General features: G+C 42.0%; 1 protein-coding gene across 1 annotated transcript; it reads left to right on the top strand.

Moving 5' to 3' along the window:
• Window positions 1-330: 330 nt before the first annotated feature.
• On the top strand, window positions 331-14,714 carry tefb (TEF transcription factor, PAR bZIP family member b). Its single transcript, XM_080776099.1, has 5 exons — window positions 331-397; window positions 7,080-7,242; window positions 8,239-8,922; window positions 11,251-11,468; window positions 12,875-14,714. Exons 2-5 carry the CDS (start codon window positions 7,107-7,109, stop codon window positions 13,088-13,090), a joined length of 1,254 nt encoding a protein of 417 aa, XP_080632225.1. The 5' UTR covers window positions 331-397; window positions 7,080-7,106; the 3' UTR covers window positions 13,091-14,714.
• The last annotated feature ends 1,996 nt before the right edge of the window (window positions 14,715-16,710 follow it).

The raw sequence follows: 16,710 nt of genomic DNA, 5'->3' as shown, positions 1-16,710 counted from the left end.
CTAAACATTGTTGTTTACACAATGTTTAGAATAACTATTATTATTATTTTAATAATAATAATTAGTATTATTATCAGAAAAGGGCACGCTCAGTGAAAAGGACGCGCGGCCGCTCAGTGAATAATAATAATAATAATAATAATAATAATAATAATATAATAATATTATTATTATTCACTGAGCGCGCCCTTTTCTGATATCGTCTCCACCACCACCACGCGCCTCGTATTGCACGTGTCGTGGCCACGCCCCCAGACAGCTTGTACTTTGCCGTGAGTGGGCGCTGGTCGGAGGCACGTGCATGGCCACGAGTAGGCAATGTTCTCCTACTGCCCTAGTACCGTACCTAACTAATACCTTCCTTCACTTCACCTCCTCGCTGACAAAGAGAGAGAAGGTACATAATAAACAAGAATGACATATTATGGTGTAGTATTATAGACGTTGTTAGGGCGGATTTAGTTGTTTCTATGTGGTCTTAGTTGTCGTTAATAGTGATGTGAACTAGTAGTGCTTGGCCACGGAGGCGAGGCGCAGCGCTTTCTCTTTCCGACTGTGTGTGTGTGTGTGTGTGTGTGTGTGTGAGAGAGAGAGACCATCGACTGTCTGTCTGCAGTGCCCGTTAATGTGTCTCCTCTGTACATTAATGTGCTGTCCTGCTGTGCTCTGCATGACATGAGACTGAATGTTCTCTTGTTGCAGTTCACGTTTTGCGCGTATATTGTTCCTTTCTGTGTGGACAGCTGGGGCCAATAGGCATCCCCGGTGCTACTATACACGGAGACACACCCCCCTGTGCTGTATTCTGTGATTCTACTGCACTTTGAATAGGCGTTCATATCATATTATACTAGGTATCTCTATGTATCCAGCGGTGTAAAGAAGTAACCGAGTCAATTTACTGTACTCTACTTAAATACAAATTTTTGAGGAATATATACTTTTACTTGAGTATTTCCAATTTCCAATATTTTTACTTCTACCGCTGCACTGTCTGCATCTCAGGTAAATATTGTGCTTTAAAACAGTTTAAGACCTACTATATTTACTTTGTAGATTTAGAATTCTACAAAACATACAGTATAACCACTTCAGCCATCTTATATACAAGTGAAAAGGTGTACCCATACTCATTCTTCATGCTCTATCTCCGACCGAACCACACTTTTACCACACATCTCTATATGCAAAATAAATTCGCCACCCTCCCCGAACTGACATAGCCTATTTTTTAGCCGTTCAAGTTTCTTATTTACTCTGCAAATATTACTTTTATGAAAATCACGATCGAGCCAGCAGATAAACGGGTGCCACAACACGCCGAGAAACAAGGAATTTAACCACGCTACTTGCATACACTGCAACTCGCTTACAATTCGCAAACCTGGCAACACTGCCTGCCTCTTACGTCACCAGCTCTGCTCCTCCTGGCCTCCGTAGTCCGTCGCGCTCACAATCTGTCGCAGCCATCTTGCTTTTCTTTTGGATGGGCGAGTGGACATTTAATGCTAATAAATTAATTATAGGTCCAGCAAGCAAATCATGATGGTCTGATTGTGCTCAATAGGTCACAATAACATTCCGAAATTAGGTGTTGTGTTTTGTATGGCATTTTCCCCAGTAGTAGTTGCATATCTATCTCAGCTTTTGCCTGATAGCACACATGCTAACGTCAGCAGCCATAGCAACATACAGTGTGCGCAGACATAACATGAGTTGTTTACAACACAAACACACGGCCTTTTCACCACGCAATACACACAACAGCTCGGGAGTTATTAAACCGAACGTGGACGCTGTTTCAGTGTTACATTTGCTGCGCATATCGGAATAATTGTAACGGCATGCATGATAAATGTAACAACGCTAAAAAACACCATTAAACATATCGTTTTCACCTTAAAGCTATTACATTTCATTGAAGCAACTCCTTAGCATTGTTTTCATACCATGGATGTGATAAGATAATGTATCAAACATAAGGGAAATATTAAATAGGATCGGGTGTACCAGTTTGGCCATTTCTTTTTTTTCAATGGGGCAATACATTGATTAAACAAACGTTTGATTGATTGAGTTGTACAACGTTATACAACCCTAAACTAATTTTAGAATACACTACACAATACAATACAATTTTAGAACATATTTTGCACGTTCCATTTTTTTACTCAGAGATCCCTTTAGCTACACATGTAATATTTCCAGGCAACGGACCTACACATGTCAGCTACCATAAACCACTTCAAGTTATTAGGACGAAATAACTGACAGGAGTGACGGTGCTGTGCTGTGAGTAAACTAATAGGGGAGAGCCGCCAAGGATGTAACATTTTGCACGTTTCATTCTTTTACTCAGAGATCCGTTTAGCTACACATGTAATATTTTCAGGCAACGGACCTACACATGTCAGCTACCATAAACCACTTCAAGTTATTTTTTTGATAAAACAGGTCGGGAGTTATTCAACCGAACGTGGACGCTGTTTCAGTGTTACATTTGCTGCGCATATCGGATCAATTGTAACGGCATGCATGATAAATGTAACAACGCTAAAAAACACCATTAAACATATCGTTCTCAGCTTAAAGCAATTACATTTCATTGAAGCAACTCCTTAGCATTGTTTTTATACCATGGATGTGATAAGAAAATGTATCAAACATAAGGGAAATATTAAATAGTATCGGGTGTACCAGTACCAGTTTGGCCATTTCTTTTTTTTCAATGGGGCAATACATTGATTAAACAAACGTTTGATTGATTGAGTTGTACAACGTTATACAACCCTAAACTAATTTCAGAATACACTACACGATACAATACCATTTCAGAACATATAATATTGGCCAATATGTCAAATATGTAAATATTACATATAATGGCATTGAATGGAAGCGGACCATTTGTAACACATGTTACAAATGACCCGCTTTTGCAAGTTTTCTTTGCAGTTGCTTACAGACCAGAATGAACGTGAATTCCGTCTAAACACGATGCAAACTAATGAAGAACATAAGCATGAACACATCCATGTGGATTTTTATTCACCAACACCAAAGACACAAATTGTACCACACATATACTCCAGGTGTAAAATTAGACGCATTTTGAAGGTAAACACTTCAAACTTCAAACTCCTGGCCACGTAGAGTACGTTGCTGTACACATACTGACGCGATGGCGTCATGGTGGCGTTGACCAATCAAGATATAACGTCCATGTTACAACCGTGAAGCGTTACAACCTTGGCGGCTCTCCCCTACATTTGTTACTAACATTAGGTTGTGGCGAAGTAGACACGTGGCCAGCAGATACTGTGTTTTGGACAAACAGGCTAGGTATTGGTGTTGATTTGGGTCAACTGGACAAACAGCGTGGTGTTGTTTTGTGTCTGTGTTTGTGTTGGAGCGCCTCAGTGTGGCCGTAAAGGTCATGTGCAACCTCTTCCACAGAGAGATGGAGACACTAAATCTCAGCTGGACAAACATGTTTGCATGCATGCATCGCTGCCTTGCATGCTGTGTGCTACTGTTGAGTCTGTCACTTACTTTGACTGATTTATGGCATTGTCTTTCTGTTAAAATCCAACTATGTTAATTTAAGAACTCTGGGCATATAGGTCATTGTTTATTCACTGTGCACACGTGTAGCCTATTGTATGTCAGACTGTATGTCTGTCCCACAGTCACAATCCTTTAGTACTTAGGCTGTGGAAATATTCAGGACAAAACAATGGTACATTTCCAATAACCCATTCGTTACTACATGTGGAGTCAACTCCCGCCATTTATTTCTTCCCATAGTGCGTGGCAAAGTCGCTCTGGGATGAGTGCGCGCGTAGCGCGCACGAAATTCTAGTCTTATATACAAGTGAAAAGGTGTACCCATACTCATTCTTCATGCTCTATCTCCGACCGAACCACACTTTTACCACACATCTCTATATGCAAAATAAATTCGCCACCCTCCCCGAACTGACATAGCCTATTTTTTTGCCGTTCAAGTTTCTTATTTACTCTGCAAATATTACTTTTATGAAAATCACGATCGAGCCAGCAGATAAACGGGTGCCACAACACGCCGAGAAACAAGGAATTTAACCACGCTACTTGCATACACTGCAACTCGCTTACAATTCGCAAACCTGGCAACACTGCCTGCCTCTTACGTCACCAGCTCTGCTCCTCCTGGCCTCCGTAGTCCGTCGCGCTCACAATCTGTCGCAGCCATCTTGCTTTTCTTTTGGATGGGCGAGTGGACATTTAATGCTAATAAATTAATTATAGGTCCAGCAAGCAAATCATGATGGTCTGATTGTGCTCAATAGGTCACAATAACATTCCGAAATTAGGTGTTGTGTTTTGTATGGCATTTTCCCCAGTAGTAGTTGCATATCTATCTCAGCTTTTGCCTGATAGCACACATGCTAACGTCAGCAGCCATAGCAACATACAGTGTGCGCAGACAACATGAGTTGTTTACAACACAAACACACGGCCTTTTCACCACGCAATACACACAACAGCTCGGGAGTTATTAAACCGAACGTGGACGCTGTTTCAGTGTTACATTTGCTGCGCATATCGGAATAATTGTAACGGCATGCATGATAAATGTAACAACGCTAAAAAACACCATTAAACATATCGTTTTCACCTTAAAGCTATTACATTTCATTGAAGCAACTCCTTAGCATTGTTTTCATACCATGGATGTGATAAGATAATGTATCAAACATAAGGGAAATATTAAATAGGATCGGGTGTACCAGTTTGGCCATTTCTTTTTTTTCAATGGGGCAATACATTGATTAAACAAACGTTTGATTGATTGAGTTGTACAACGTTATACAACCCTAAACTAATTTTAGAATACACTACACAATACAATACAATTTTAGAACATATTTTGCACGTTCCATTTTTTTACTCAGAGATCCCTTTAGCTACACATGTAATATTTCCAGGCAACGGACCTACACATGTCAGCTACCATAAACCACTTCAAGTTATTAGGACGAAATAACTGACAGGAGTGACGGTGCTGTGCTGTGAGTAAACTAATAGGGGAGAGCCGCCAAGGATGTAACATTTTGCACGTTTCATTCTTTTACTCAGAGATCCGTTTAGCTACACATGTAATATTTTCAGGCAACGGACCTACACATGTCAGCTACCATAAACCACTTCAAGTTATTTTTTTGATAAAACAGGTCGGGAGTTATTCAACCGAACGTGGACGCTGTTTCAGTGTTACATTTGCTGCGCATATCGGATCAATTGTAACGGCATGCATGATAAATGTAACAACGCTAAAAAACACCATTAAACATATCGTTCTCAGCTTAAAGCAATTACATTTCATTGAAGCAACTCCTTAGCATTGTTTTTATACCATGGATGTGATAAGAAAATGTATCAAACATAAGGGAAATATTAAATAGTATCGGGTGTACCAGTACCAGTTTGGCCATTTCTTTTTTTTCAATGGGGCAATACATTGATTAAACAAACGTTTGATTGATTGAGTTGTACAACGTTATACAACCCTAAACTAATTTCAGAATACACTACACGATACAATACCATTTCAGAACATATAATATTGGCCAATATGTCAAATATGTAAATATTACATATAATGGCATTGAATGGAAGCGGACCATTTGTAACACATGTTACAAATGACCCGCTTTTGCAAGTTTTCTTTGCAGTTGCTTACAGACCAGAATGAACGTGAATTCCGTCTAAACACGATGCAAACTAATGAAGAACATAAGCATGAACACATCCATGTGGATTTTTATTCACCAACACCAAAGACAAAAATTGTACCACACATATACTCCAGGTGTAAAATTAGACGCATTTTGAAGGTAAACACTTCAAACTTCAAACTCCTGGCCACGTAGAGTACGTTGCTGTACACATACTGACGCGATGGCGTCATGGTGGCGTTGACCAATCAAGATATAACGTCCATGTTACAACCGTGAAGCGTTACAACCTTGGCGGCTCTCCCCTACATTTGTTACTAACATTAGGTTGTGGCGAAGTAGACACGTGGCCAGCAGATACTGTGTTTTGGACAAACAGGCTAGGTATTGGTGTTGATTTGGGTCAACTGGACAAACAGCGTGGTGTTGTTTTGTGTCTGTGTTTGTGTTGGAGCGCCTCAGTGTGGCCGTACAGGTCATGTGCAACCTCTTCCACAGAGAGATGGAGACACTAAATCTCAGCTGGACAAACATGTTTGCATGCATGCATCGCTGCCTTGCATGCTGTGTGCTACTGTTGAGTCTGTCACTTACTTTGACTGATTTATGGCATTGTCTTTCTGTTAAAATCCAACTATGTTAATTTAAGAACTCTGGGCATATAGGTCATTGTTTATTCACTGTGCACACGTGTAGCCTATTGTATGTCAGACTGTATGTCTGTCCCACAGTCACAATCCTTTAGTACTTAGGCTGTGGAAATATTCAGGACAAAACAATGGTACATTTCCAATAACCCATTCGTTACTACATGTGGAGTCAACTCCCGCCATTTATTTCTTCCCATAGTGCGTGGCAAAGTCGCTCTGGGATGAGTGCGCGCGTAGCGCGCACGAAATTCTAGTATATATATATATATATATATATATATATATATATACATTGATGCCAATACTTTTGTATAGGCCTATTTTTTACTCAAGTATACATTTAGAATTCTGGACTTTTGTAACGGAGACAGTAGTAGTAGCCTATAGTATATAGTTCTACATTGCAGTGCTTAGTTTTAATGTAATGGTACATATAGCTAGGCTAATTTAGACTTGAAGTCCTGGCACATCGTGCACATTAATATATAGGGCTGCACAGGCAGCCAACCAGAAGCTACTATTTTGCGTGGAGGCGTGGCACGCAGCTCAGTGGGCACTGAGGCAGACTGGTAGGTGTGTAGTGTTTTGTCTCCTAAAGTGTCAATGTTGACAAACAGGTCTTAAACGCAGCAACAGACAGTAAAAGTAAAAGACATTTAAGAAGCTGGATCAATATTTTTTTTTTTCTTCTCCTCCCATCGCTCTATAGAATCGTTTTGACTGCGATTTTGCAACAATGCCTGGAAAAGCCACAATTGCCCTGGCAATCCAACCGTGCATGAGAGCGGCGGGTCTGCAGAAATCCTTCCCGTTTGTTTTAAAGAAGATCATGGACATCCCCCCGCCTAACATCCTGGAAGAAGGCGACGATGGTAAGACAAGACAATTACATTAATATTGCACACCCTGAAGGTATTTGTGCGAGTTTGTTAACGGTTTGATTTAGAAACTAAAATGTGAAGTCTTGTCTGCTTGCCTTGCTTTCACACATATGGATACGTTCCACAAAACTGTCCTATAATATTCAAGTGAATTTCGTTTTGTATATAGGGTTTTAGGGGTGGTTTCTGATAAAAATGTATAACATTAATAGCGTTTGGTTTTGAGTTAGAACTACACGGTCCCCATGTGCTGTCGTCTTGTGCCAAGCCCCCTCACTCAGCCAGTAATTAACACTATAGGTCGCGCTAGAGCGAGAGCTCCACGGCTCTGACGGCTGCAAGGGGAAAAAAGAACAAAAAGTTCTAGCTGTTCCCTTCTGGTCCTCGAGTGCTGCGTGCTCACAGACAGAGGCGACGCGAGACGGGCCGCTCGCTGCCTTCACAACGACGCGATTCATTGAATATTATTTTATCGCCAAATTTGGAATTAGACTGTGTTTTAGCGGAATTGTGCCAATGGCTATATTATCATGGGTGCAACTTGCACGACGCTCCATGGTTCCTCTCTCTCAGAGACCTTCCCTTTCTCTAGTCTTTCATGATTCCATGCTAGTGTCCTCCCTTTCTTTTTGTCTGTAAACACCCCACACACCACCATGCCTTCCCCCAGTCATCCCGTTTATATTAATGTGTGCGTGGCCTATGTTACTAATTAGTAACGAACTAATAAATAAAGCAATTACTATGGGACATTCTGAGCAATTACTAAAGTAATACTAATTACTATGTAAATATGATGCATCAGTAGTGTGTGCTGTTTTGTTTTGCCCCCCCCCCCCCCCCCCCCCAAAAAAAACCATATACACTCGTTAAAAGGCTAATTGAGTTCACAGATTTTGTCTCACAGATTTGAATTTCATCAGATTGCACAATATTACAATCCTCTGCTCAATATCCTTAATTTCCTTCATTCCATTCATTCTTCAGACATCGATAAAGAGAAGCTGTGTTCCTCTGAGGACGCGGAGGGAGGAGGAGGAGGAGGAGGAGGGGTGGGAATCGTCATCACCGCCGGTGGCGGCGTCATCACCGCTGGAGGAACGCCGGGGATCGTCAGCGGGAACGGGAATGGCGGCGTCTCGGCCTCCCTGACCCCGGCCATCTGGGAGAAGACCATCCCCTACGACGGGGAGACGTTCCACCTGGAGTACATGGACCTGGACGAGTTCCTCCTGGAGAACGGCATCCCCGTCACCTTAGAGGAGGAGGAGCTTCTGAAGACGCTGACCACGGAGGACGGCAAGGTGAAGTGTGTCCCCCGGGGGGCTCTGGGGGGCGCTGTCATCGCCACCGCCGCCGCCGTCGTCGTCAACGCCGCTCCCGTGACCTCCTCCACCACGCCGGGGGAGGGGGAGGGGGAGGAGGACGCCTCCGCCACGCTGGACGCCACGCACGCTACGACGGACGCGGCCGCGGAGGTCGGCTCGGACGAACTGGTGACGGTCACCACGCTCATGCCGGCCAAAGAGGTGAAGGAGGAGCAGGATGAGGAGGAGGAGGAGGAGGAGGAGGAGGAGGAGGGAGATGAAGATGAGGGAGATGAAGAAGACCAGGAGTCTCTGTGTGGGGAGGGGGTCGAGGGAGAGGTGGAGGTGAAGGAGCGGAAAACAGGTGAGCGGCCGCTCAGAATCATCTTTATTGTCACGTCACAGTTTTACAAGTGCAGGTTGACTGGAGACTTCTCTGTCTGCCTTTACTGCTGAGGTGAATGCTCAGAGATGGACGCACGCACACACACACACACACACACACACACACACACACACACACACACACACACACACACACACACACACACACACACACACACATGAAATAGATACATCATAATAATAAATAATGATTGCCTCCCCTTAGCCAGGAGGAGGCAGTTTAGAGACCTGGATTACTGCATGTTTTTTGTGAGGGTACCTATCCTAGGCTTATATAGGGGACAGGGAGAACATCCAAACTCTACACAGAAAGGCCCCTTTCGCCAACCCAACCCAGAGGGTATGGGCGCCCAGGAGAGAGAGAAAGGCCCTTTCGCCAACCCAACCCAGGGTATGGGCGCCCAGGAGAGAAAGGCCCTTTGACGCCAACCCAATCCAGGGTATGGGCACAGAGCAGTGAAAGGCCCTTTTGCCAACCCAACCCAGGGTATGGGCACAGAGCAGAGAAAGGCCCTTTCGCCAACCCAACCCAGGGTATGGGTGCCCAGGAGAGAAAGGCCCTTTCGCCAACCCCCCCAACCCAGGGTATGGGCACAGAGGAGAGAAAATGCCCTTTCTCCAACCCAACCCAGGGTATGGGCGCCCAGGAGAGAAAAGGCCCTTTCACCAACCCAACCCAACCCAGGGTATGGGCACAGAGCAGAGAAAAGGCCCTTTCGCCAACCCAACCCAGGGTATAGGCAACGAGGAGAGGACCAAGCAGGAATCCAACCCAGGACCTTCTTAAACCTTAAGCCAGTGAAAATGCATCAAATCAAATCAATTGGCAAATGTGCTGAACTGCCTTTTTAAGTACGAGATGTATGTAAATACAAAACATTTCCCTGAGACATAATGTTTTCTCTGCAGAACACTGAAGATATGCAATCTGACACACACACACACACACACACACACACACACACACACTGTATGTACTACATGTACAGGCACATACAGTAGGGTAGGAGTACATTCCGTACTGTTGAAAATACAACATGACACTGAGACGCAGACGGGATAGTTGAGCTCTGACTTTTCTCTGTTGACCCGTCCCCAACTGAACTGATTTATTGTCCACGTGACGTCACTGCCATTGAGTTTATTCCAATCCCTAAGGGGGAAAATGCACTTCACACAAACTAACTTCTCTCAACTCCTGGATGGAACTCAAATGCTTTTTCCTGCAAATTATGAAGAAGTTAGCTTACGCATGTTTTATGATAAATGCTTTTTTTGTGATGTATTCCCATGCTTTTTTTGTTCTTGCTTAATGTAAATCGCTCTGGATTAAGAGCGTCTGCTAAATGGCTAAATTGTAAATTGTAACAGCATTGTATGTTATGCTGTATGCTATACAGGAGAAGACTTTAATACGCCATAATAATAATAATCAAGTAATAAAACAAAAGTTTCCTTTCTTGAAGCTTTCTTTATATACAGTACTTTTACTTAAACTCTCTGTTATTTGCATAGATATAAAATAGTATAGATGAATCATAGGTACTGTACCATGCTTACGTGTACATAGACAACTACTGTGCCGGGGGACCCGATGATGAGTATTGCTATATCATAATCAATGTCATTATATATCGATATATATATCGAGACGGAGCCCCCCTGCGATTGGTTACCTCCTCTTTCATGTTTTGACACAGAGGGCAACAGCGTTGAAGGCGTTGATAACATGAATGGATGTTGAGATCCGCAGCCTCGGTTGACATTTAAAAAAAAAAAAAACCCTCAAAACTTTGCTATTTGCACAAACTTTTCCTAATGTATACCATAATGGTTGTGTTGTTATTTTACTGTGTTGTTATTTTCTTAGATCAATCGTATGTTCCTGTTTTTTTATTTGACTACTATTCTGTTGTATTTTGCCTGTCTTTGTTTTTAACCCATTCTGACCGGGAACCCATTTTGGTGCATCATGTTATGCTTTAGCTATTGAAAAATAGCAGACCTACAAGCTCGTAGCGCGCCACCGAGTGCCGCGCTACGAGCTTGTAGGTCTGCTATTTTTGAAAAATCGAAGAACGACTGACGACTTTTTTAAAATCTGATCTCAGGTCAGAATGGGTTAATCAGACCAGTGTGTGTGTCCACTAGTGGAAACCTCGTATGAATCTGATCTCAGGTCAGAATGGGTTAATTTCTGCATGTAAAGCACTATGTGAGTTTTCTCTGTGAGAAGTGCTATATAAATACAATTTACTTACCTAATTTTCTTTCCCCCCCCCTATAGAACGTAAGGGTGTCGGTCGAAACACGCCCTCCCCTATCGACCCGGAGGCCATTGAGGTGGACATTAACTTCCAGCCGGACCCGACGGACCTGGTTCTGTCCAGCGTTCCCGGAGGAGAGCTGTTCAACCCACGCAAACACAAGTTCTCTGACGAGGAGCTCAAACCACAGCCCATGATCAAGAAGGCGAAGAAGGTGTACGTCCCAAATGAACAGAAGGTGAACATTGGTTTGGTTCATTCACAGTTCACACTATAGTATGTGCAAATGTGGTGACAAGAACCTCACCCTGAAAGATGTTCAGTTCAGTTGTTGCTCACACATAGATCGCTGGTAGTTAACCCATTCTGACCTGAGATCAGATTCATACGAGGTTTTCCACTGGACACACACTGGTCTGATGAACCCATTCTGACCTGAGATCAGATTTAAAAAAATGTCAGTCGTTCTTCGATTTTTCAAAAATAGCAGACCTACAAGCTCGTAGCGCGCCACTCGGTGGCGCGCTATGAGCTTGTAGATCTGCTATTTTTCAATAGCTAAAGCACAACATGATGCTAACACCAAAACGGGTTCCCGGTCAGAACCACAAATAGGCTTCAGATGCTGTGTATATCGGTGACGGTTTTCGGTCACAAAGCTTTTTTTATCAATCCACTATGGTGAGCAACATTAGACATACTTACCTTAGTTTCAGGTTTGCCTTACAAACGTTTTATTCTGGCAGACAGGACAGTGATCATTAATAATGAATAAATAAATTACCGGGTTGTTGATATCTAATGGTAGTTAATTATCTATCAATGACATAGGAGCTATCTACGTTATTTATGACAGGTAAAGGTAATATTGGAGATATTGCAACCGTTTTAGTGGTGAGTTTAGGCAATTATAAATTAATAGTAATTTCAGTGTTATAGATCAAGGATTAGATAGATTGTTCTCACTATTAATAGTAAACTTTTAATATCCTGTTAGCCTGAAAATAGCAAAGTGTATGCAATGGTTTTGAGATGGGGTGGCTCTACACGTCACCCTGTTTGTGATAATTGGTTGGGACAAGATTATAGCACTACTGTTGCACGCAGAGGCTTGAAACGAACAGTCAAGGCATGCCGGTGGATTAAAGAGCAACGATAGGAGGATGTTCTCACAACACAGATGTGTCTGTTGTGATGTCCTCATCTGTCCCTCAAATCCTTTACCCATTTTGGGCGGGGGAACCCCTTTTGGTTCTTATAATTTAGCTATTGATAGCAGATCTACAAGCTCATAGCGCGCTACGAGCTTGTAGATCTGCTATTTTTGAAAAATGTGGTGCAAAAGCTTTGAATAATATATTCTTTCAGAGCGAACGTTTTTAACTCAAATCTTTGCTTCTGGGGGGTCCCTGGAACAACATATTTTCAGATGAGGGCCGGCGGCCAAATATATTTTTGGGGGTCCTTGACATGAAAATGTTTGAGAACCACTGACATAGAAACATGAGGTTTTTCAGAAAACTGTCTTGAATTGATTTAGAAGATATTTGTAGAATCGATGGTAGGTCTAAATGGGTTAACTCAGCTCTCCATCACTTCTATATCTGACTCCGGGTTTTCTCTCTCTCTCTCTCTCTCCGTCAGGACGATAAGTACTGGTGTCGGCGGAAGAAGAACAACGTGGCGGCCAAGCGCTCCCGCGACGCGCGGCGCCTGAAGGAGAACCAGATCACGGTGCGCGCCTCCTTCCTGGAGCGGGAGAACGCCGCGCTGCGCCAGCAGGTGGCCGAGCTGCGCAAGGACTGCGGCCGCTGCAAGAACGTCCTGGCGCGCTACGAAGCCAAGTACGGCCCGCTGTAAAGACCCCGAGCAGAACCTTATACTTCTTATCTTCTTCTTCTTGAAGTAATCAAAGAATCACTGACGAGACAGACAGAGAAAAGAACTCACCTCTCCCCACCCGCTGAATACAACCACAGACACGACAACAACAAACATCCAAGGGAAGATTAAAAACAAAATAACTGCTGTCATTGTTGACTGTGCCGAGCTCCAGGCGCTCCTGCCGCATAACGCGATGGTCGTGGAGTTGTGGATACCGATGGCGGGCAGGCGGTGACGGAGGCAGCTACGTATATACAGGAGCAGGAGTCTGTGGAGAGCGAGCGCCTGGCTCCTACACCATGTAGAGGAAAGGGAAAAACACGGTGGTTCTGACTAGTGGGCAGTCAACACTGTCTTGTCAAACATATACAGGGAAAAATATGCAAAACATTTCATTACCACTGACTTGTTGGTCTTTTCTGAATGGGGTTGTCGAAAGTCAGGAGATGATGAGAGAAGCGAAATGAATGAGGCTTGCATAAAAAGGACGCTATGGCCTTTTAAATGCACACATGGCAAATATGTACTAACATGCAGCGATTAGTTTCTGAGTGGACCAAAGCAGTAAGTTGTGAATATTCAATACACCACTTCTTCAATTCTGGTACCCTTCCCCCCCCTGTCACTGTCACTCACTTTAGTTATACATTTGAGCCGTTGAGGCTCAAAAGAATGACATGTGAAATCATGATTTATTCACTATGGGGAGCAGGAGAGGAACTGATGAATACATATTAATAGAAAAAAGATCGGTGGAGGACATGACCCGACCTGAGAAAGAGGGGAAGACGAGTCTAGAATGGTAAAGAGCTAATGTACCTCCCCAGCCATGGGAGAGGTAAGGGAGTTGGTATTACGCAGTGCAATCCAGTCATAGTTCTTCCTATTCTGCAGTGTCCGTGGCTTGTAATGTAACACATACACACAGATGTGTGTCTTTGTACCAACATTCACACAGCAAAAACGCAAAAACTTGAAAGAACTTGTGTATATATTCTTATTCTCCACCACCACACCATCTAGATGTGTGTAAACATTTCTTTTTTTGCACTCAAGCGAGCGACACTGTGCCCGAGGATTCAATATCACAGTCAGTGGTGAAGATGGGCGGACTCCTTATTTGTACTGATGATACCACATGATGGGGTGAGGAGACCTGAGAGTTAAAAACTAAACCCTAAAAAACAATGCATGTTCTAAAATATTGTTTAAATTTTTTTTGTTTATTTTTTTTTATTTTATTTTTTACTATAACAGCTTCCAGTGTCTCACACAAGAGTTTCTAAAACAAGACCATTGGGGGTATTTCCCAGATAATGACTTGTTATTATGGAAAAGGAAGCTAAAAATGTGTTCAGTTTTATGCTCCGTACTACAGTATGTCACTGCCCGTTGATGAAGGCGATGATTGGGGTGGGTGTTTTCTCGGGCCCTCACAGGTGGAGGGGTAAAGTATAATGTAGACTTGTTTATTTTACCACTGCCATGATGGTGTAGTGAAGGCTGGATTTATTTTCCTTTTTTTTTTATTATTGCCAGACCCAAAGATGTCTGCTCTTATGATGAGAATGCTTGTAAATAAAATGACTACCGGTTTGTATGTCATTGTCTTTTCTTTTCTTTTCTTCCCTTGTTGTGAGACATGGGATTCTGTTTGTGTCTTTATTATTAATGAAGTCACTTATGTTATGTTTGCCAAATATACCCAAGATATGACTGTATTTATTCTAAATGGTGTAAAAAAAAAGGCATCCGTTGATTGTGATGTGTCAGATATGTCAGGTTATTAATTATATATTTCCCATTGAGGAACAAATACTCTTAACTTAACCAATGACAACGCAGGGACTTCAAAAGGGTAAACTGTGCTTTTGAACTCTTTTTGTTCTTTTTTTTTAAAACAGCTTTATAACAAAACCCCCAACAGTTATATGGGAATCATTTTCTTTTTTTTTTTAAATAATATGTAAACTTAGTACAGGGCAGGCAGGTTCACATTTTACCTCATACAACAACTTCTTTCATGAAAAGCTTCAACAGTAAAAGATTTTAAGAAATCGTAATCTTGGTATAGAGAGAGCACACTTCAGGCAGCTTAGCTTATAGTGAGTCAGAAAATTATGAGTTTAGAGTTCTGTTTGCCAAAGTGGGGTGTGTCTGTATGCATTAGTAAATACATGACAGACTGTTAAGCAGCGATGGGACTCAACATCTCAAGTGTCTTCAGCTGATAGAGACTATATTGTCAGCTTCTTGTGCTCATTATTGACATTGTAAAAAGTTGCAGACGTAAAACGTATGGCAATAATAATAATACTCGATGATATTCAGTGCTTGTTTTTAATGTTTGTTTTTGTTTTTCAATGATGTTATATTATGTAAAGTAAAGTCGCTATGATATTAAATAGACAAAATTCCCCCCAAAGTCGTTTGTGCTTCCAGTTTTAATAGATCCCTGTAGTTTGGGATTAATTTATGCTGCATGAAAATCCAGTAAAAATTGTCTTTTCTGCATATTTTACACCAAGTGTACTTACTGTCTTTAAAAAGTCACACTGAAACAGTTGACATTGAAATAATTCTTATCGGATGGGTATATTATATTCATACATCTGTGCCGACAGACATTAGCAAAATATATTTTCTAGACATAACAACTACTTCCTTTGTTTAATGACTTGCATTGTAGCGCATCGTGCAGTCAGTGTTTGACCTTGGGGCGAAACATCAGTTGAAAACAAATGGCTTTGATGATCACTGTGTTGATTGCTTTTAATTTACTAAAATTACTGTCTTATTATGAATACACTGGACTGTGTCAGTGCTTCTGTGATGGTACATTACATTACGTTGGGTTTTTTTTGTTCGTTCCTGATGGTCCCAGTATAATAGATATTTTTTCAGTGAGGTGGTTTTGCATTGACATTCAAACTCAAAACGTTATTGCGTTAGATGCTGTTTGTACATACTACGGTATATGGCTCATGGTTACTTTCTATCCCAAATGAAAATGAAATGTCTTCTGCACACAAGACTCATTAAAAGGTACTGGTTGATAAGAGCCCTATTTGAATACAATAAATCACAGTCCATATTAATATAATGTCATTTGTAGCAATCACACTTTTTCTACTATATATAGCTATAATACTCTTGAAACTGCAGCTATCAGAAATATTTTAACTTTTTTTTGTTTGTGAGGTCGGATCAGTCTAAACTTTTCTCAGTTTTTATATGATGGAGTTTTGTTGTGATTTCTATTGTCCTACAGGTATAGGACATAAGTGTGATGATAGCAGTACCATAATGTCCTAAACTGTATCTTGTATCATGCATATTAAATAAAGTATAGAATCTAATGGAACACGAGCTGCTCTGTTGACCTTGCCCGAATCCATCGACCAACTGCATGCGGTAGCTTTGGCCAGCAGCACACTGACCTGACGGGAGGACGGGAGTGATGCTGAGAGGGAGAACACCATGAGAGCTAAAGCCATTGTGTCAAAACGGGGGGGTTGGTTTCGGGGGACGTGGTGGTGGTGGTGGTATATCTTTGACGGACAGAATAGGAGATGTCCTTCATGCACACATACCGT

Source organism: Protomyctophum bolini (genome assembly GCF_963924005.1).
Source record: "Protomyctophum bolini genome assembly, chromosome: 11".
In the NCBI taxonomy this organism is placed as follows: Eukaryota; Metazoa; Chordata; class Actinopteri; order Myctophiformes; family Myctophidae; genus Protomyctophum; species Protomyctophum bolini.
The sequence above is the reverse complement of the archived record's forward strand: the minus strand, read 5'-3'. Positions and strand labels throughout refer to the sequence as shown.